Source organism: Balaenoptera borealis (assembly GCF_965194805.1).
Source record: "Balaenoptera borealis genome assembly, chromosome: 15".
In the NCBI taxonomy this organism is placed as follows: Eukaryota; Metazoa; Chordata; class Mammalia; order Artiodactyla; family Balaenopteridae; genus Balaenoptera; species Balaenoptera borealis.
In genome coordinates this window covers 25,188,990-25,210,357 of record NC_138871.1, presented here as the reverse complement: position 1 = coordinate 25,210,357, position 21,368 = coordinate 25,188,990, and the positions used below count along the sequence as shown (strand labels likewise).

The 21,368-nt window shown below is 35.6% G+C and overlaps 1 protein-coding gene across 4 annotated transcripts in view; it reads right to left on the bottom strand.

Annotated features, from left to right (window-relative positions):
* Positions 1 to 2,865: 2,865 nt before the first annotated feature.
* GCFC2 (GC-rich sequence DNA-binding factor 2) overlaps positions 2,866 to 21,368 on the bottom strand; it is a 73,719-nt gene continuing 55,216 nt past the window's right edge. For 2 of the 4 annotated variants that reach the window (XM_082356967.1, XM_082356968.1), the window contains exons 12-17: positions 18,098 to 18,222; positions 12,193 to 12,269; positions 10,640 to 10,706; positions 8,554 to 8,700; positions 5,233 to 5,357; positions 2,866 to 4,399 (exon numbers count right to left, since the gene is read on the bottom strand). In XM_082356967.1, the coding sequence (XP_082213093.1) occupies positions 4,282 to 4,399; positions 5,233 to 5,357; positions 8,554 to 8,700; positions 10,640 to 10,706; positions 12,193 to 12,269; positions 18,098 to 18,222 (659 nt within the window). In that variant the 3' untranslated portion in view covers positions 2,866 to 4,281. Of the gene's footprint in view, positions 4,400 to 5,232; positions 5,358 to 8,553; positions 8,701 to 10,639; positions 10,707 to 10,756; positions 11,571 to 12,192; positions 12,270 to 16,200; positions 16,325 to 18,097; positions 18,223 to 21,368 lie in introns of those variants that run through there. The other 2 variants (XM_082356969.1, XR_014234846.1) reach the window with 2 other exon arrangements.

Below are 21,368 nucleotides of genomic sequence, written 5' to 3'. Positions count from 1 at the left end.
TTTAGGTTTAATTAATTATTTTTGGCTGCATTGGGTCTTCATTGCTGTGCGTGGGCTTTCTCTAGTTACGGTGAGTGGGGGCTACTCTTCATTGCAGTGTGCAGGCTTCTCATTGCAGTGGCTTCTTGCTGCAGAGCATGGGCTCTAGGTGTGTGGGCTTCAGTAGTTGTGGCACGTGGGCTCAGTAGTCATGGCTTGTGGGCTCTAGAGCTCAGGCTTAGTAGTTGTGGTGCCCGGGCTTAATTGCTCCACGGCATGTGGGATCTTCCCAGATCAGGGCTCGAATCCGTGTCCCCTGCACTGGCAGGTGGATTCTTAACCACTGCGCCACCAGGAAAGCCTTTATTTAGGTTAAACATTTTTTTTTCCTCAGCAATTTTCGTACTCCTCAGTGCAAAGTCTTTCTATAGGTTTGTTCCTAGGAATTTGATGTTTTTCACTGCTACTGAAGTGTTGTTTTAAAAATTTGTTTCCAGTTAAATCACTAGCATGCCCCTGGACTTTAATATTTGTAAGATCTTGCTAAATTCACTTATTTGTTCTTTTTTTTTTGTAGAGTGCCTAAGGTTTTCTACATAAACAATCTTGTGATTTGTGAATGACGACTCTTGTGTTTTAATCTTTATGCCTTTTTCTTGACTGATTGCATGGTTAGGACCTACAGAACAAGGATGAACAGAAATGGTGAGAGCAGACATCCTTGCTTTAATATTTTACCATTAAGTATGATGTTAAGTGTGGATGTTCTTTTGCAGATGCTCTTTATTAAAGAATTTATATTCCTGTTTTTGTACTGTGGGAGGGTGTTGAATTTTGTCCAGTGCTTTTCCTGTAATCATTGAGATGATTGTATGGGTTTCCTCTTTTATTCTGTTCATAGGTGAATTATACTGATTAAATTTTTAATGTTGACCCAAACTTGCCTTCCTGGAATAAACCCTATTTGGTCATGATGTATTAGTATTTTCCTTTTTATACATTGCTGGGTTCAATTTGCTAATATTTTAATTTTTATTTCTATATTCATGAGGAATATTGGTCTATTTTCTTTTCTTGTAATACCTTTTACAGGCTTTGTACAGCATACGGTATTTCTTAGGAGTCATCTATGTAAATATCATTTTATCACAAGCCTAACAAATGCAAAACTCAATTGTTCTGAGGTATGTTTTCATGGCCGTTGAAAGGTTCCTAAAAGCCATATGAAAGAAGTAAAAACAAAAAGGTCATCTGTCTGATTCTGTAAACATTTTACATTAAGTGAACAAAAACCTGAAAAAATCCAGGGAGAGAATTGAGATGTGAGATAAATTGCTAACTCAAAGATTTGTTTTTGCTAGTTGTTTTGTCTCCTTCATTCCATCCATTTCACAGTAACAGGAAAAAAAGGGGGGGGGGGTTGGAAAAAGGAACTCTGCACTGAGGATTAGGCAAGCTTCACAATTTTTTTTTTTTTTTAATTTTATTTATTTATTTATTTATTTTTGGCTGTGTTGGGTCTTCATTTCTGTGCGAGGGCTTTCTCTAGTTGCGGCGAGCGGGGGCCACTCTTCATCGCGGTGCGCGGGCCTCTTCACTATCACGGCCTCTCTTGTTGCGGAGCACAGGCTCCAGACGCGCAGGCTCAGTAGTTGTGGCTCACGGGCCCAGTTGCTCCACTGCATGTGGGATCTTCCTGGACTGGGGCACGAACCCATGTCCGCTGCATTGGCAGGCAGATTCTCAACCACTGCGCCACCAGGGAAGCCCCACAAATGTTTTTGAATATCCTCAGATATAGTATATGATGCATAAAAATACTGAGATTCAAACTGCAAGCAAATGAAATTTAGTTGAAAACTATTGGGAATTTAAATCAATTTAGTTTTAAAAGCAGTTCTAATATTTTCCACTCTACAAAAATCAAGAGAAATCTCTCTGCCCAAGTTAAAAATGTAAGGGATCATCTAACACACCTTTAATTACAAATGCAAAAATTATAGGGAAATTTCAAATGTACACTTTAACAATAAAAAAGTTACAAATTTCATATACAATAAAGTATCTGCCATTTACATAAAAAACAAAGGTCTGTGTGTGTGTATACACACATACGTACTTTTTAAGTAGAGAAAAAGTCGGAAAGGATAACAAAATGAAAACAGCAGTTACCTCTGGGAACAATAATTGTGTAAGAATGCTAAATCCTTTTTAGCAATGGCTTGAATTTTCTAGATGAGATTCTACTCTTCATAATTTGTGTAACCAAAATAAACTTTAAAAAACTGTTCATACCAGTGAATCATGAGTCTTCACTGCAGTAGAAATCACACACCAACCTGTTAAAATAAATTACATGCAGCTTCAAAACTAGGGGTGATAATGTCAGAGGCCACATGCTCAAATCCTACACATAATCAATTTTTTCCTGATTATCTTTTGGGCAACAATTTGCATAATACATTTAGGATGGCCCTCAAGTTATTTAAACAAATAGATCTAACAGAAATTATTTCAGTAAACTCACTTTGAAAAATGTTCTCAATTTTTTTAAAATTCTCATACACATAGCATGTTTCAAAGTTTTTATTTTATAGTTATTGAGAGTGCCACAAAGAACCTTTTTTTTTTTTTTTGGCTGTGCTGGGTCTTCACTGCAGCACGCGGGGCTCTTTGTTTAGGGCCTCTCACTAGTTGCCGCACACAGGCCTAGTTGCCCCATGGCATGTGGGATCTTAGTTCCCCAGCCAGGATCGAACCTGAGTCCCCCGCATTTGAAGGTGGATTCTTAACCACTGGACCACCAGGGAAGTCCCTCAATTTCCTTTTGATTCAATGACCTTGCCTCACTTTCTTAATCACACAAATTTTTTATTAGAAAATGAATCACATGTGCTGAATATTTATTTATTTTTAATAAATTAATTTTATTTATTTTTATTTTTGGCTGCATTGGGTCTTTGTTGCTGCACGCAGGCTTTCTCTAGTTGCGGTGAGCAGGGGCTACTCTTCATTGTGGTGCATGGGGGCTTCTCACTGCGGTGGCTTCTCTTGTTGCAGAGCACAGGCTCTAGGTGTGCAGGCTTCAGTAGTTGTGGCACACAGGCTTAGTTGCTCCATGGCATGTGGGATCTTCCCGGACCCGGGATTGAACCCGTGTCCCCTGCATTGGCAGGTGGATTCTTAACCACTGCGCCACCAGGGAAGTCGCTGTGCTGAATATTTAAAATACTTGTTTCCTGTCTAGGCCTACCACCAATGGCAAAAAAAACACAACAAAAAATAGTAACTACCTAACAAGCGATAACTTAGTACACCAAAAACATACACAAATTTAAAGAAAATGGCAAATGAGGGAAACTATAACATAGCACAGCCAAAACACGAGTATCTTTGTTTTGTTTTTGTTTTTATTTTTGGCCGTGCTGTGTGGATTGCGGGATCTTAGTTCCCCGACCAGGGATCGAACCTGTGACCTTGGCAGTGAAAGTGCAGAGTCCTAACCACTGGATGCCAGGGAATTCCCAGAACATCAGTATCTTTAAATTATAAAGCTCTTACAAATCCATAAGAAAAAGATGAATAGATATTTCAAAAAGAATTACAAATGGCCAAAAAACAAGTAGTCACTCTCTAATAGCCAAAACAAATAATTAAAATAAGATTTTTTTCACCTATTAAGTGCCAATGAGTTAAAAAAAACTGATAATACCTATCGCTGGTAGAGATTCATTGGCCTTCCTTAGACTTCTGTTGGTACAATACATTGGTACACATTTCTGAAGAACAATTTGACAAGCATTAGTTATCAAAAGCCCTAAAATGCCTTAATCAGAATACTTAACAAGTAATTCATCACGATTAAGATTTTCATTTAAACTCATTTGTAAACAGAGATAGTTAAAATGAAGAGAACTAAAAGAGGTTTTTATGGTTCAGGACAGAAGACCAACCAAAGCCAAAACAGCTATAACAAGCTTCCTTCAACTCCTTTCTTAAGCTGGAAAAGTCGATGGAAAAATCAAATGGAAATGGAAATATGTTAAACTCTTACTGTTCCTGTGTGTCTAATTCCTGCAAACACTGCAAAAAAAGGTGCAGCCTTTCATGATACCAGAAGGTAGAAGGTGGAAGGAATGGAAAGACAGAGTCCTTGCTTTTCGGGTTTTGCAAATCCTCCCCTCCATTACTGGGAATAAAGAAGTGGCAACACTTTTTTTTTTTTTTTCTTCTTTCTCCAAGCAAAAGAGCCAAGTGTGACTATATTAAAACCTCATTTTAGTACTTTCCTATAAAGTTCACTCAAACTTCTTTAATTACTGATTTAAGATGGTCTAGGTGATATTCTTCTATGAAGGATTCTGCTTGATTCAAAGCTTTTATTTTCACCAGAATAAGAATTATTTCTTTGACTTCATCCCTGAAAAAAAACAACAAAAAAGCATTTTCCCTCTTAGAAATGCAATGTGTAAGGGCACAGTGAATCATAAGTAGTTAATCTGAAACAAAAACTTTACCGTATGCCAATATCTAAAATAGCATAAAATATTTAGATGCTACCTTCTCCACATAATCATGAAGTTCCAATACAGACTATTAGTGGATGTATTCTGGCAAATTTTAATGTGAATGACTATAAAAAAGGAGAAAAGCACAGAGCAAATCTATCAGGAATCTGAGTTGTGGTTTACTGCTACCAGCAGCTTATATGGGCTATCCTGGCAGCAGTATTTATCCACAGATATCATCAAATGCTACAATTTGAGCTTATAACTTTTTTTTCTTTTTGGAGAGGTGGTTTACCAGAATACCACTGTATTTAAGTCCTTAAACATCTAGTGCTGTGAATGAGATATCCAAAACGGAGATCTAGCTACTGCTGGGTAAACGCCAGGTTGCAGACCTGTACTTAACAAATGTTGAGATTTTGAAATGGCTAGGAAAATTAAGAAGACATTAAAAACATGCTTGTTAAGAGGCTTTTGATTTATAGTTTTAATTTTAAATTCCCCTGTGATACAGTTTTCTGGAAGTGCTTATTTTGGAAGAGATTTACATTTAAAAATATGAACTAATATGCATGAGGTGTGAATATAAAATACCGAGTGATTCTAAAGGTCATACATGAAAATATCTCCTAACTCTTCAGTGACAGTCTCAGATTTTTAAAAGTAAAGTACAAATCTTTCTAAAAATTGCTGAGAACGGAACCCTAAACTATGCTTATGGAGGTACAAATAAAATATGCATTACCTGATTTCACTTGTAGATAATTTACGTGCAGACTGCAGTAAAAACTGGATGAAGTTTTCTAGCTGGGGAAAAGATGTTCTCATGGCAGAATTTTGGAACCATTTTTCTGGTAAACATGCTGCTATCTGATAATCAAAACACATTATTTTTAATAATGACAATTATTATCTGAGGACTTTAGCTAATATAATTTCATTTAATCCTCATAGTACTCATGTTGGTTGAGTATTATTCTTCCATTTTATAGTTCACGGTTAAATAACTTTTGAGAATTTCCCCTTTATTTGTCAAGGTTTTATACTTTAAAAAAAATCATATTTTGATACTGAGAGCTTAAAATAGACTACTCTTTATAAATACTTCCTAGTACTTGTGCTACTTTCAATACTCTGTATTCCTGAGCGATTACATTGTACAAAACATTTATAACTAAACACCAGAAATGTGTAGACACAAAACACTTTTAGTTAACATACCTACATTTGACCCTTAAACTATGCAGGGGGTTACGGGCAGTGACCCATTCGCAATTGAAAATCAGTGTATTAACTTTACAGTCGGCCCTCCATATCTGTGGTTCTGCATCCAAGGATTCAACCAGCTGTGGATTGTGTAGTACTCTAGTATGTATTTATTGAAACAATCCACGTAGAAGTGGACCCATGCAGTTCAAACCTGTGTTGTTCAAGGGTCAACTGTATAAAATAGGTACATTGAATATGATTTCACAGTAAGAAATTGGGTGAGTTTGTGTATAATCTACATGAACAAATAAATCAAGGTCATTCTAAGATACACTGAGTGAAAAAAATTAATTATGGCTTTGATTTTCTTGTAATTTAATACATTGCTTTAAATGTCCATGGCAGCATAAAGAGTCAATGTATGTGCATTCATTTTTTTCTTTTGGGGGGTAAAAACCCCAAACAACACTTATCATCATCATGCCAAAGGTAATACATGATTTGGGGAAAAGTTTTGGAAAAAAAGAAAAATGTTAACAAAATAAAAAAGAAAAGAAAAACTTCCTCATAGCAGAAGGAAGAATTTTTTTTAAAAAGGAGAGAGAATGGGAGCAAGGAAAAATCTGAGATCATACTATTTAAAGAAATTCTTGGTTTTGCTATAGTTGGTAAGATCAAGATCAGTACGTACTTCTAGAAAGTAGAAAGTTGCACCATATATATATTATAAAATACGTTAAATTTAAGTTCTGGAATGCACTCTTTCTAAAATAAATCTGACTGGTCAACACTGAGAACACAGTTGAGGAAAATGATTTATCCTATTTTTTAATCACCTTTTTCAATTATCCAGAAAAAATACAGACAAACTGATTGCCTAAGGCAGAAAGTCCTATAAGTCTTATTATGCAAACTGTATCTTTTTAAAGTTTAAAAACCAGCCCTTACTGGCTTGGAATTTAATGTCATTTGCACTTGCTTTCCCCTTGTTTTGTACCACAAGTCTCAATAAAATTCTGAAGGAACTATCTAGCTTTTCCATAAATGATCCTGGGACTTATAAACACATTGTCTTGGCCTGGTTTTCTGGCCACAAGCTGTGGAAAGAATGTCATATATCCTCTTCCTTACTTCTGTATAGTAGAGCCTATGGTCAAAGAGAACTAAACTGAAACCTGAAAGACACATAGGATGGATGATGATTGAAATTTCTGGTAGATAATGTAGTTTAAAACTACATGAAATAGGGCTTCCCTGGTGGCGCAGTGATTGAGAGTCTGCCTGCCAATGCAGGGGGCACGGGTTTGAGCCCTGGTCCGGGAGGATCCCGCGTGCCGCGGAGCGACTGGGCCCGTGAGCCACAACTGCTGAGCCTGCGCGTCTGGAGCCTGTGCTCCGCAACGGGAGAGGCCGCGATAGTGAGAGGCCCGCGCACTGCGATGAAGAGTGGCCCCCACTTGCCGCAGCTGGAAAGGGCCCTCGCGCAGAGGCGGGGACCCAACACAGCCAAAAATAAATAAATAAATTAAGTTGAAGCAGCCCAGAGACGACATTACCACTTAAAAAAAAAAAAAAAAAAACTACATGAAATAAAAACCACAGCTAGAAAAATGGAGGTTGTCTAGGAACTGCTAAATAACGTTACATATATATTTATATTTTTAAAACATTTATTTAAGGATGTAAATATTTTCCCACATTCTTAAAAAATTTTCCTCATGACTTTTATCTTATGGATAGACACTAATGTTTTTAGACATTTAGATTCTTTCCAACTGTCTTCTATTATAAATAATGCTACAATAATATTCTTTGTATGTAGAAACCTTTATGCACGTCTGATTTTTTAACATAGGATAATTTCCTAGAAGTAAAACTGCTAAGTAAAAGGGTATAAACTTTAAAGGTTTTATATCAATCATTCCAAAATAGTCTCCAGAGTTGTATTCCTCTTTCCACAGTGCAGAAACTATTTCCCAGAATTGCCACTCCACACGTTCTAGATGAATGGTATCCCTGGAATGATGTGGGGCTGTTGTTTCCCTGTGCTTATGACAATACTGGGAATTATAATGGAAATAACAGCAAAAAGTTTGCCAGCATAACAGGTAAAAACAATATCCTTAGTGTATTATTTGCAATTCTCTGATTATTAGTACTGTTAATATTTTCCACATGTTCAGAAGTTATCTTTGCATATTCTTTCTTTGGTGAATTAGGCAATTCACCATGTTGCATGTCTTTTGGTCATTTTCAGTAAGAATATCTGAATTGTTTACTGCTTTTTAAAAATGTGGGTACTTATCCTCGTTATGCATTGTAACTTATTTCTCTGTTTTTCAACTTTCTTTTTAACTTTTCGTTATAGAAAATTTCAAACATAAACAACAGGAGAAGGAATAAGTATAGTGAGCCCAATGAACCCATCTTCCAGTTTTAACAATAATCAAATAATCCTGATACAATTTTGATTTACTGAAGTTTTATATCTTTGTCAAATCTATTATTTTTTCTCACCATTTTTGCTTTTAAGTTCAGAAAGGACTCCCTTAACATCAGGTATAGTCATTTATCTTCTTAGTACAATATTTTATAGTTTCATATTTTTACACTTAATTCTTTACTTCACCTACCTGTAATTTACATTGGTATGTAGTGAGAGGTGAGGATCTAACATTCATTTTGTAAACAGTTAACCAGTATACTTTTTTTAAATACTGGGTTCTTCTGGGTTTCTAGTCTGTTAAATTAATTTGTTAATGTGAGTACCACAATTTTAATTATTTTGCTACAAAATTGATTTTAATAACTAAATTTTAAAAATGATAAAATTAGAATCAGTTTCTATACAACTTACCTGGTTGCACTTTTTAACAACATCTGGCCCAGGTATGGCATTGAGAAGAGCTATAATAAGATAACGATTCAGCAGCTTCCCTAGTCCTAGCTCTTGCAAGGTGTCTTCCGGGAGGAGTTCATTCCAAAGAAGAATATTGCGGAAGAGCTAAAACACAATAAAATGTCAAGTGACTATGTACCTTTTCTCCAAAGGAAAACCGTAATAGTATCCAACAAACATAAAAAGTTGGTCAAACTCTTTTAAGCTTTCACTACAATTGGCACTGTTGGAACTGTCAATTTTAGAATCAACAGAAAACATTTCTGAATAAACACTTGATTCTTTCCAACCTCCATATATTTGTTCATCCTATTTTCATTTTTTTAGGACAACCGCTCAAAATCTATTTCAAATTACCTTGCTGGAGCCTTTCCTGATCAATAATCTTCCTTCTCAATCCATACTCTCCTGGAGGCTCGGGCCATCAGATACAAGACCGCAGGACCTCAGGATTCATAAAAGCACTGCTGTTAAAGCCAGTGCTACTGTTACCAATGTGTGACCTTGAGAAATCAATCAAACCTGAGAACCTCACTGCTCTAATATAGAAAATAAGATTAATAATAATCTGTGACTTTGGAGATACCTTGGGTAAAATACTTTTAAGAAAATCTAATAAAAGTAACATGGGTTGCATTTCCCTCCTCTAATGCAGATCTTTCTGTGAATTTTATGGTATCTTCCACTTTCTTTCCAGTAATATATTTATCATGCTAGGTGCTAAACTACATCCAATTGTACTAATATGCAATGCCTTTTCACAATGTCATTTTTGATGTTGCTCCCTCTTCATGAAAAGCCTTTTTCCTGACTCAACCACATGACAAGTATTGATTCACCCTATCAAAATTGTTCTTGCTGAGGTCACCCATTACCTTATCATCATCAAATCCAGTAAAAAAATTTCAGTCTTTGTTCCAATTCTCTTCAGTGGCATTAACACTCTGTCTTCATTCTTGAAAGCCCTTCACTTAGTTTCCCTGATGCCACTCTCTTATGACCATTCTTAGTTTCACAACTCATTCTTAAGGCCTCTCTGAAGACTCCATTTTCTCTGCCCACCTCTTATCTCACTATCTCCCAAGGGTCTATCCTTAGCCTTCTTCTCATGCTTCATGCAATCTCCTCAGAGGTTGTTATTCATGACCATGCCTCCAAATACTGCCTATATGTGGTTGACTCCCAAATCTCCAGCTCAGATCTGTCCCCTGCAATTCAGACTCATATATCCAATTGCCTCCATTTGTCCCATAGATATCTTAAATTCACCATGTCCAAAACAGATCTTATCTCTCCTCCCAAACCTTTTCTTCTTCCTGTAACCCCTCCAACGCCCTCAAAGAATGTCATGATAAGTTACCAGGTTGCCAAAGTCAAAAACTTGACTAGAACCCTACATTGTTCACACGAAATTAATATCTTTTGAATCTGTCTTTTCCTTACCTTCCTTTGCCACTGACTTAGCACCGACTTCATCCTGTATCGTTTAGACCAGGGGTGAGACAACTATGGCTTGTGAGTTAAATACAGCTTACTGCCTGTTTTTGTAGAGTTGGTGAACTAAGAATGTTTATTTATTTATTTATGTATGTATTAAAATATTTATTTATTTATTTGGCTGTGTCAGGTCTTATTTGCGGCATGAGGGATCTTCATTGCAGCACGTGGGACTGTGGCATGTAGGCTATTTTAGTTGTGGCATGGGGGATCTAGTTCCCTGACCAGGGATCAAACCTGGGCCCCTGCATTGGGAGCGTGGAGTCTTAACCACTGGACTGCCAGTGAAGTCCCAAGAATGGTTTTTATAATTTTAAATGATAGTAAAGTTTACTGAACCGAAGACATGCGCTCATTTGTTTACATATTGTCTATGACTGTTTGTACTACAGTGGCGGAGCTGAACAGTTCAACAGAGACCATATGACCTACAAAGCTTAAAATATTTACTGTCTGGTCCTTTACAGAATTTTGCTGATCTTCACTCTATAGTAAACTTTTTAAAAAATAAAAACAATTATTTTTATTTCTGCCGTTTTCTGCTTACCTTTAGACCTGACCAGAACTGTCTTTCTTGGAACTTTGAATGTGGTGACATTCTGTTTTCTACAGCACTAATTTGAAGCAAAAGAAAGAGAAAGAAGAAAATGCAAATGACTGTTCAACTTTCAGAAACAGAGTTTAAAAAACTGAATGGTTTTTTTTTTTTTTTAAATCAACCAAACTAAGCCTTTAACAGAATATAAAGGGAGGTGTTCTGGTGATATCTACTAAAATTACAAATGCATGCACACTTTTGACTCAATAAATCCATGTCTGAGAATGCCTTCTGCAGATACATTTCCACGTGTACAGAAATAATATGTCCATAAAATTATTCCCAACCTTGTTAGTAATGGTTTACTGCTTACATGCTCATCAATTACAGTACATCTATATAATGGCATATTGTGCAGCTTAAAAAAGACTGAGGAAACAACTTATGTGACGACATAAAAAGATCTCAAAGATGTACTAAGTCAAAAAAGTAAGGTACAAAACAATGGTTATGACTACAATATACTTACTTCATAAGTAAATATATAAAAAAGGAGAGGAAAATAAGATTAATTCTAATTGCATTGTAAGTATTAAAATTCTATAAGTATTTAATTCTAATTGCATAAAGAAATTCTGAAAAGGTATAAAAATTTACCAACATTGAGCATTCTTGCATGCATGTATGTGTCCAGAGAAGGTAGGGCAAAAACTGGGTGGATGGAGGTCAGGAATGGGAGGGAGTAAGACTTTTCATTTTAAACATAAGCAAAATTTTAAAATACACATTCATACTTTTTAACCATGGGACTATATTACTTATCTAAAATATTACAAACCTTACTGGGGGGGAATTTTTACATGCAGGCATCTCTTCAGGATTCACATTAACTAGCAAGCTTAGAAGTTCCTTTCTTTTCTTTCCATACAGCTCTTCCATCCTGTAAGTACTCTACAGCTTCAGTTCATGGTCCATTACTATAACTGATGCCTTCTTAGCAAATATAAGAATATGTATCAAATACTACTTGTTTGATCATTTAAAGGTAAATATAGAATTCAAAGATGCAGTTTCTGGCCCCTCAGTGATGTTCCAGGCCTTATGCTGGGCTTTCCGTGTCAGGCATTGTTCTGAGCACTCCCTTCATCTTCACAACGTCCTGTGAGGCAGGCATTAATTTAATGCCCAATTTTATATACAAGGACACTGATGCGCAGAAAGGCCCAAGGTCAAATATCTAGTAATGGTGAATCTGGGCTCCAGAATCTGTGTTTCTAACCACTCTGCCATACCAACTGTCATGTTCTTAGGAATATCATTAAAAAACAACCACACCCCCAACCAAAAAAAACCCCTAAAACCTATGTCCAAGTGCCAGACATCATACACGGCAATATAAAAGGTGACTGAAAAATATTTGTTGAAATCTCAATTTGCATCTTAATAGGTATGTGTGTTTTGAAACCACTTAATACTGTTAGTTTCTTCTACATTACACTCTTAAATAAATCTGTATTGCAGGAATAACTATTGCATAAAATCTAGAAATTAGCAACTCTTACCTCTCTGGATATAGAGGAATAAAAACATCATCATCTATTGCCTTCTTCATTCTTGAAACAATGGGTTTAAGTAAATCCTATTTTAAAAAAAAATTAAAAGCATCACTGATAGTTACAGGTAGAAATGTGTTTACCAAAAGAAGCAATTTTAACAGAATAGTGCAAATTTGTACACACTCACAGACTTAGGTGTTAAAATAACTATCAGTTAGGTACAAGAGAACTTCATTCATCCATGTTGTTGCATGCTGCAGTAGTTGGTGCCTTTTCACTGCAGCACAATATTCTGTTGCATGATGGAACATTTATTTTGATGGTCTTCAGTTTAGGGGTTACTATGAATCATGTTGCTATAAAACTTCTTGTAGAACATGTCTTTTAGTATGCATAGGTATACAATTCTAATGGATATATGTAGAGATGGAACTGCTGGAATACAGTTCATGTTTATATGTTCAACTTTGTACAGAACGCCAAATTGTTTTCTGAAACAGTGGTATCCCATTTATATTCCCACTAGCCATGTATGAGAAATCCTGTTTCTCTACACCCTTACTAAATCCTGGTATTTTTAGGGTTTTTAAATGCTTGCAATTCTGGTATGTAGTCATATTTTATTATGTTTTAATTTTTATTTTCCTATTGAGTAATGTGATGTTGAGCATCTTCTCATATTCTTATTTACCATTTGGATATGCCCCTTTGCAAAGTACCCAATTAAGCTGCTTGTCTACATATCTGTTTTTTTTTTTTTAATTTAAATTAGGTTCTATCTCTTATTGATTTGTAGATGCTTTTTAAATACAGTTTCTTCACTGGTTTGTCAATATCCTTTGACATAGTATATTCACTTTGGCAAACTCATTTTATTGTTTGTATATCAAAAATTGAAAATAACCAAAACATTGAATCATGGGAACTTTTAAGGACATGTTATGTCCATCCAGTGCATGAAGTATTTAGCTAAAGTTTATGAAGACTGTAGTAACATGCAAATTTAAATGTTTAATATTTAAGTGGAAGAAGTAGGATACGAGTGTACATGTCCATTAGTATTATAATTCTGAAATAAAAGGTAGGCTGAAAATATCCTACAATGGTATCAGTCTTTGTACTAGGATAAAAATTTCTATAATAAGATACTGGTCTTACACTTAAAAAAGGAATCCATATTTGAAAAAGGGAAACAGCATACTACATACTAGAGGGAAAGTTATTTTTTTAAGTCAGTGACAATGTGTGTAGCACGAATTAAGCTGTCATATACCCTATACTAAGCAAGTTACTCATATATGTAGAATTCAACCAAATATATTTTTTCATAAACGGTATATCTAACTGAAGTCCTGTTTCTCTTTTCACTTAAATATCTGTAACATATTCCTCAAATGGCTGCATATCAATATTAACATTAAAAACAAATAAAAACTCAATTTTCTTTTACTCTCTCAAATATTTTGAATTCTTTCAAAATACAATTATGCTTTGATTTTTTTCCACTTAATGTAAATGATTTTGAATCTCAGCCTTGATAAATATTTCCATATTAATTTTTCTTAAAAATAGTTCTCTAAAAAATGCTATAAAGGAGTTTATTGAGTCAAATGACAGAAGTAGAATATGAATGGTAGATTAAGTACTGTTAAATTTACTGAAATTGCTAACTGTACTATGGTTATGTAACAGACTATCCTTAGCAAATACGCAACTTACTCTCAAAGTGTTCAGGAGAAAAAAAATCGTGTGTGTGTGTATATCTAATGGGAGAGCAAATACTAATGCAAATGGGGCAAAATATTAACGACAGGTCAATCTGGGTAAAAGGCCTATGAATATGCTATTTTTATTCATGAGAGTTTTCTGTAAGTTGCCATTATTTCCAAATAATTGTTTAAAACAAAAGAAAACTTAAATTCACATATTTTATAACTCGGAGCTCATTAACTTTTCCAAGTAGTAAAATATCTTTGGTGGAAAAAACAAGTTCTCTAAAGAGTAAAGTTTTAACAACTACACACACTTCTGTATATAGACTTTATTTTTATTTTATTATTTTCTTATTGAAAGATTCTTTGAATTCTACAATGCTTTACAATTTTCAAAAGTTTCACACACATGATAAAAATATGGGATGCTTCACGAATCTGTGTGTCATCCTTGCACAGGGGCCATCCTAATCTGTGTATCATTCCAATTTTAGTATATGTGCTGCTGAAGCGAGCACTATATAAAGACTCTAAAACAGCTCTGAAAAGGCACTTAAAAGCTCTAGCTAGTAGTTTTTATGATGCTCTGCATATCCATAGTGATAATCCTGGGTGGCATGGGCAGATGTTGAGGCCCTCAGGGGAGAATGAGAGTAGGTGCTCACCACAGCAAGAGCAGCATTACTTTTGTGTGTGTCTGTGTACAGGGGTGTGTAAGACTTTATTTGAAAAAGTTTCTGTGGATAGAAAAAGAAATCTGAAAACTACTAATCTATCTAAGCATTCATCTGATGTCACTTTCACATTTCCACTAACCGGTCAACCAACCTTTGCACTATCCCCTGAGGCTGTGCATAACTTCGGGCATCTTTTGACTATTATATTTCAGTTAATGAGAAACAAACTTCTCTCCCCTACACCTTCCATACGTTGGTCCTGGTTTACTTCTCAGGATCATGCAGAGCAAATCTAATCATCCTTCCATATGAAAACTCTTCAGGTTTAAGATTGATATCTCACTTTTCTACATTTTCTCTTTCCCATACCATCTTAGACACTCTCCATTTAATATACTTTAACCTAAAATTAAATGCAAAATACCCAGGGAAGTCTTACTTGTGAGGAAAGCACATACAACATTTTTACTCAAAAGAGCAGACACCTAGTAGGATGAACTCCCATTAGTCTTTCTGCTACTCAAGTGACACTGTTGACTCATATTGGGTTTACGGTTGATTATAATCCCTCTCTGTGTTACCTATGATGCTTCAAAGCTGTGCCTCTCCCATCTTTTATTTATGCAGTTGAATTTTTGAACACAATGGTAGGACATATGTATATTCCTTTTACATTTTATGTTTTGAGAGTCAGTCCATTTTCTCAGTATTTTGAAATTCTTTTGGATTCTAATTCTATTATCCATAGATCTATGATAGAATTCCTAGCTTTCAGCATTGAGAAATTTTATTAGCATGTATTTTACATCTTCATCCAGTTCAATAAAAATACTGAACAGGACAAAGCTGAGAAGATTCTGGCCCTATGGGTCAGTATTCTTTAGGTATACTCTACCAGTTTTCTTTATATCTAACTATACCATATCTTTTCCCATTTGATCTATAAGAAAATCTTAACATATTTAAATACATTATCTACTGTACCTGTACAGTTCCTTATTTATCAGTGAAAGTAACTGAGATAATATGGAAGAATATGCTTTGATAAACAGTTGTTTGTATTTAGGAACCCCATCAATGCAAGATTACAGTAAACACTGCTTTCTTATTTTAAGTGCTTGTAATCCATCTCTGTAATAATCTATTTTAGAACATTAACCAGAATCAAAACTATTCTCACCAGACATTAGTTTACAGAATCATTTGCTTTTCACTTCAAAATCAGGAACTATGCTGTCTGACTTGTTCTTCTGGAACCTTTCTCATTCTCTTCAATTCTTAAATATCACTGAAAAAAATTGAGTGAGCTCACTGGCAAACTGTGTTACTAACCTGGAATATTACATAGTACACTGATTCTCAAGTAGGGGTAATTTTGCCATGCCTCAGAATATTTTATAAGTCTAGAGATATTTTTGGTTGTCAAGACGGGGGAGTGCTACTGGCATCTAGTGAGTAGAGGCCAGGGGAACTTAATGCATAGGACAGCCTCCCACAAAGAACTATCTGTTCCAAATGTCAAGAGTGCCAAAGTTGAAAAGTCCTGATGTAGTTCTAGTCTCCTACGAATGCAAAGACCCCATTTTCAACATTCAGAGTGGGAGGGCTTCCAGAATTAAAATTACCAGTATAAAAACTTCATGAGTGAATCCATAACACGGTTGAAAGACTTTAGTGGTTACAAAGTGCTGGGTCTGCCACTTTTATCTTTTAAAAGTGACTTGGAACTCTGGGCCCCAGCTTCTTCACCTGTAAAATGCAATAAAAGTCAACACATTTTACAAGGTTGTCAGGATCAAATGAGAAAATGTGGAAGTGTTTAAAAAATGGCAAAGCACTATTTACATTTGGGCTATAATTAAATAATCCCACATAGAGAGCAAATACAGGATTATATAGCTGCTTCCTTGTAGCTCTAACCTACTAATCTTGGTTCTATGCTTTATAACAACACAGAATAAATCTATTCCTTCTTCAAATATAAACACTATCTCTATGCACATCTTCTTTTAAGGTGAATCTTTCTAATTCATGCATGATTTTCACATGTTTTTATCCTGTTGGAGGTAAATGGAAAATGCCCTTACTCCATCAGTTGCTACTGTTCAAATCCTATTCCTTCCTTCAGGGTCCCTGCTCAAATGCCACATCTAACAAAAATTCTTTCACTGCAGAAAGTAATTTCTCTCTCCTGCCTCTCTTTTGAGGTTTCATAGCCCTTTATCTGGGCCACTCATGGGGAGGCAATGTGGTCAGTGAGATGAGCCTGGGCTTTAAAGTAAGACTAACCAAGGTACAAATCCTAGTTCTGACTCAAGGCTTTACTGTGAACAACTTTTCAAGATTCAGATTCTTCAACTGTAAGATTAAGCTGTCACCGTTGTTAATAGGATTGCTGGGACTAAGTGGGATGATACAGGAATAAGACCTAACAGAGTGTCTAGTACATAGTAGGAATTAGATAAACAAGTGTTCCTTGTCACTCCCACTTACTTCCTATTTGAAATAACAGTTTATGTACATCTTGTTTCCTCTAAGATAACATGCTTCTTAAAGGCAGAATCGTGCTAGTATCCCTATTCTCCCTCTTATTTCTTACAGCTTCCCTCCTTCATGACAGCAATTCCAAGTGCTAAAACTTAATGGTGTTCAGAATATGAATATGACATGTCTCCTTGCTTTTTCAACCACCTTGGTTATTCCACTCTGGGTACCCTCCAGTCTGTCAATCTCTCTCTTAATTCTCTTAAAACTCAACATAAAATTGGTTTACTTATTTAACTGCATGAGTATACAATATTATTATCAACAAACAGAATGATAAAAAAGAGTACTACAATAAGAGTAAGATTCAACAATCTCAACAGAGCCTCTAAAAAGTTCCTTCCTCTTTATGTCTTATGTTCAGTGAAACTCAATTCTAAATTATGCTAAGATGAGAATCTATCCTATTGAAGCTTGAATCCTCAAAGAGATTACTGTTCTCAACTTTGGCAGATTATAGAAAACTAGTTAATATAATAAATGTTAGCCTAGTTTTAAAATCATTGTTAAAGTAAGGTCATAATACTACTAGACTTTTGCCAAAAAACAAAGGTAATTAGTTTTTTTTTCTTTTAGAAGGAATGAATTTGCACTAATGTATTTATGCCTTTTTGTCTCTGCAGGGCCAATGTATATTCACAAACCTGAAAGACAGCTGGCTGGGCCATGAGAACACAAAGCAGACCACTGAACAGAGAGAAATAAGCTAATAAGAATGAAAGTAATAATCTGGATTTTATTGAATGTATGTGTATCCTTTTATAAGCATTACCATTCCTGTAAGAATGTTCAGAAATATCAAGGTGTATCCTTTCATCTTATTAATTATAAAGAGCAAAAAATGGTCAATCCTAAATATTTTTCCCTAAATAGTTTTCTGATAATTACTTCTTCTGCATCTTCTGTAAACAAAGATTTATAATAAATTATATTAATTTACAAATATATCAAGAAATTCATAATTCTAGAAATTATTACCTGTTTGCCTTTACTAATAACTTCATTTTCACAAGTAGAATGTTCTTCAAGAATCATTCTGCTCTGTGTTATTAAATTTGTTGTCTGTGAGGTTGACAAGGGATCCCAAATGAATTCTACAAAGTCTGAAACAAAAATTTTTGGTGGTGCACAATTTAGTTACTAGACTAAGCTTTGCTTATCACATATAAACAATTGAGGCCTTTAGCAAACACTACTTCCCTCCTTATGTGTTTTAAAATCCATGACAATCAGTACCATTACGTATTTGCATACACTCTCTTTTGTTGCAGTCTGGCTCAACTGCAACCCTAGTTAAATCACCTTGTCACAGCATCTGTGCCTGCAACCATGCAGCTAAAACACAGCTGGAAAAAAATACACTTTAAATTGATCACTATGAAACTCCAGTGAGACCTTAATGCTGCCCAGCAATCACATTCTGTTTCCCTGATCCATTCTCTTTCCCTGTGGCCTAGACAATTATTTCCTGCCTTATCCTTCCCCCTTGCTCTCAGTTAATGGACTTTACTCTTCCAGGTGACTATTTCTTATGTTTTCTTTTCTCCACACTTGCTCTCACTCTCAGCTGATTACTTCCCCATTTGATGAGAAAACTAGAATCAATCAGAAGAGAAGCTCCACAAGCTCCTCTTACAGCATCTACACAACTACCAGCACCTGTGCTCATAAACTCTAACTTGTCTCCCATTCCTATGGACAAAGCACTACACTCCTTGCCAAGGCCAACCCTTTGTTTGTACAAAAGACCCTAACCCCTTTGGCTTTCTTGAAGATCCTGTTCCTGGAATTCTGCCCTCTCACTTCTACTGGATCTTTTCTATCACTCTACAATTATTTCTCTTGTATTAAAAATAATCCCTCTCTTGACCCTACTTTCCCCTCCAGTGCTGCCTTCTTTCTTTCCTTCATTTTATAACAAAATTACTCAAAAAACTTCCTATCTCCAATTTCTCTCCTCAAACTCCTGAATTCACTTCAGTTAGGCCTTACCTCCAACTATTCTCCTAAACTACTCTTACCAAGTCACAGATAACCTTCACATTTGTAAAATCTAATGGTTGATTCTACTCCCCATCTGATTTATCAGCAACAATTGCAACACTTTTCTTTACTTGGCTTCCAGGATACTACTCCCGTTTCCCACCTACCTCTCTGGTCTCCTTTACTGTTTGCTTGTCATCTTGTTGACTTTCTAAATGCTGGAGTACCTCAGGACTCAGGTCACTTACCTTCTCTTTCCTATTTATATTTATACTTTATACAGAATTCAACCACTTTCCAGCCACCTCCACTTTTAACACTCAAGCCTAAGCTACTATCATCTGTTGCTTGGATTACTGCAAAAGCTTCCTAACTGGTCTGCCTACAGTTCATCCTCAACACAATAACCAGAGTAATTCTGTTAAAATGTTAAGGCAGATCTTGTCACTTCTCTGCTCTAAACTCTCCAACTGCTTCTCACTCTTTCACTTAAGTAGAAGTCCTTACAAATGATTATAAGGCCCCATATGACACAGACACTTCATCCTGCTCACCACTTCTTAGTCTCCCCCTTGCTCATTCTACTAAAGTTACCCTGGCTTATGTGCTGTTTTTCAAGCAAATCAGGCTAGCTCCTGCCTCAGGGCCTTTGTACTTGCTGTTTCTGCTGCCTTGGATGCTGTTACCTCAGATATTCATATGGGCCACTTCTTTACTTCCTTTTGGAATCTGCTCATTTGTGACCTTCCCAGGAAAGCTTTCCCTGGCCAACCTATTTTAAATTGCACTACTCTTTCATAATTTGTATCTCTTTCCCTTACTTTATTTTTCTCCTTGGCCATTTTAACCAACATACTCTAGATTTTATTTATTTATCTTGTTTATCATTTGTCTTCTTCATGGAATGTAAGCTCCATGAGAGCAGGGATTATTATTTTGTTCATTGCTGTATACACTGAAGTAACAACTGTGCTTGACCCTTGTAAAATACACGTTAAGTAACTTTTTAAAATTTAAATAGGTTAAAAAGAAACACCCCAAGTCAAATATAAAACAGTGATTTCTCAGGCGTCTAGAAGGTTAGGCTTGTAATAACCTTAGAAATATTTGGTCAACTAATACTGAGAGCCTACTATGTGCCTAGCATTAACGACAGGAAACAAAGCAATAAGTAAGACTAGGTAACTGCCTCTGAACAATTCTGTCTAATGGCAAATACAAAAGTTTAGGTAAGCAATTATAATTAAATGTGTAGATGCCACCCTAAGTATGAGTTCAGAGTGCTACAGGAACCCTGAAAGGTATGCCTAATCCAGTTCCTAGAAGTGATGTCCATACTGAGTTCTGAAAGATGAGGAGAAGTTAGCTAGATGAAAGAGGTAGAGTTAGGGGATTTGTCAAGTGGATGGAGGGTAGAAGATATAAAGGCCAAGGAGAATATAGCTGAAGTCCAGTAGAGGTGGAAATGAGGGGAAGAAGGAACCGAGCTTGGCAGGAGATGGGGCTAAAGCACTACTAAACAGAGACAAAATCCTGAAAGGCCTGGAAAGCATGTTAAAGAGTTTAGACTGTCCTAAAGACAGTTAAGAATAATTAAAGTGTTTTACGTGAGGTATGACAGAATCAGACATATTTTAGATAGATCACCATGGTTTTTGTATAGAAAATGGGTTAGAAAAAGGAAAAAAAAAACAGACTTGGCAATTGCTTGTATAAGGAGGTAAGAAAAAGGGAGGAGTGGATGACTTGAAAGTTCTGGTTTGAATATGTGGGTAGGTGGAGGTACCATTTTCTAGACAAGGAATATAAGAGGAGCAGGTCTGCAGCAAAGATGACAAGTATAATTTTGCATGTGGAGTTTGAGTTGTCAAGTAGATGTACTCAGAAGGTACTCTGATAAGAGAGATCTGGTGCTCTAAGAAGACATCTGGACTTGTTCTTCCAGTTCTTTTTGATTTAAAATGAAGCAGAATAGTACCATCCAAAAGAAATTTCTGTGATGATGGAAAAAACATCTTACATCTGCACTATTTAATATGATAGACATGAGTGATATATGGCTATTGAAGATTTAAAATGTGACTAGTGTGACTGAGAACTGAATTTTAATTTTACTAATTTGAAATTTATATTTTAATAGCTACATATTGCTAGTGGTTACCATACTGAGCAACACAGATAGAGATGGCACTAGAGGAGAGTCTGCAATTACCCAGGGAGCTCATGAAGAGTATGAAGAAGGTCCAGGATAGGACTTGAGAATAAA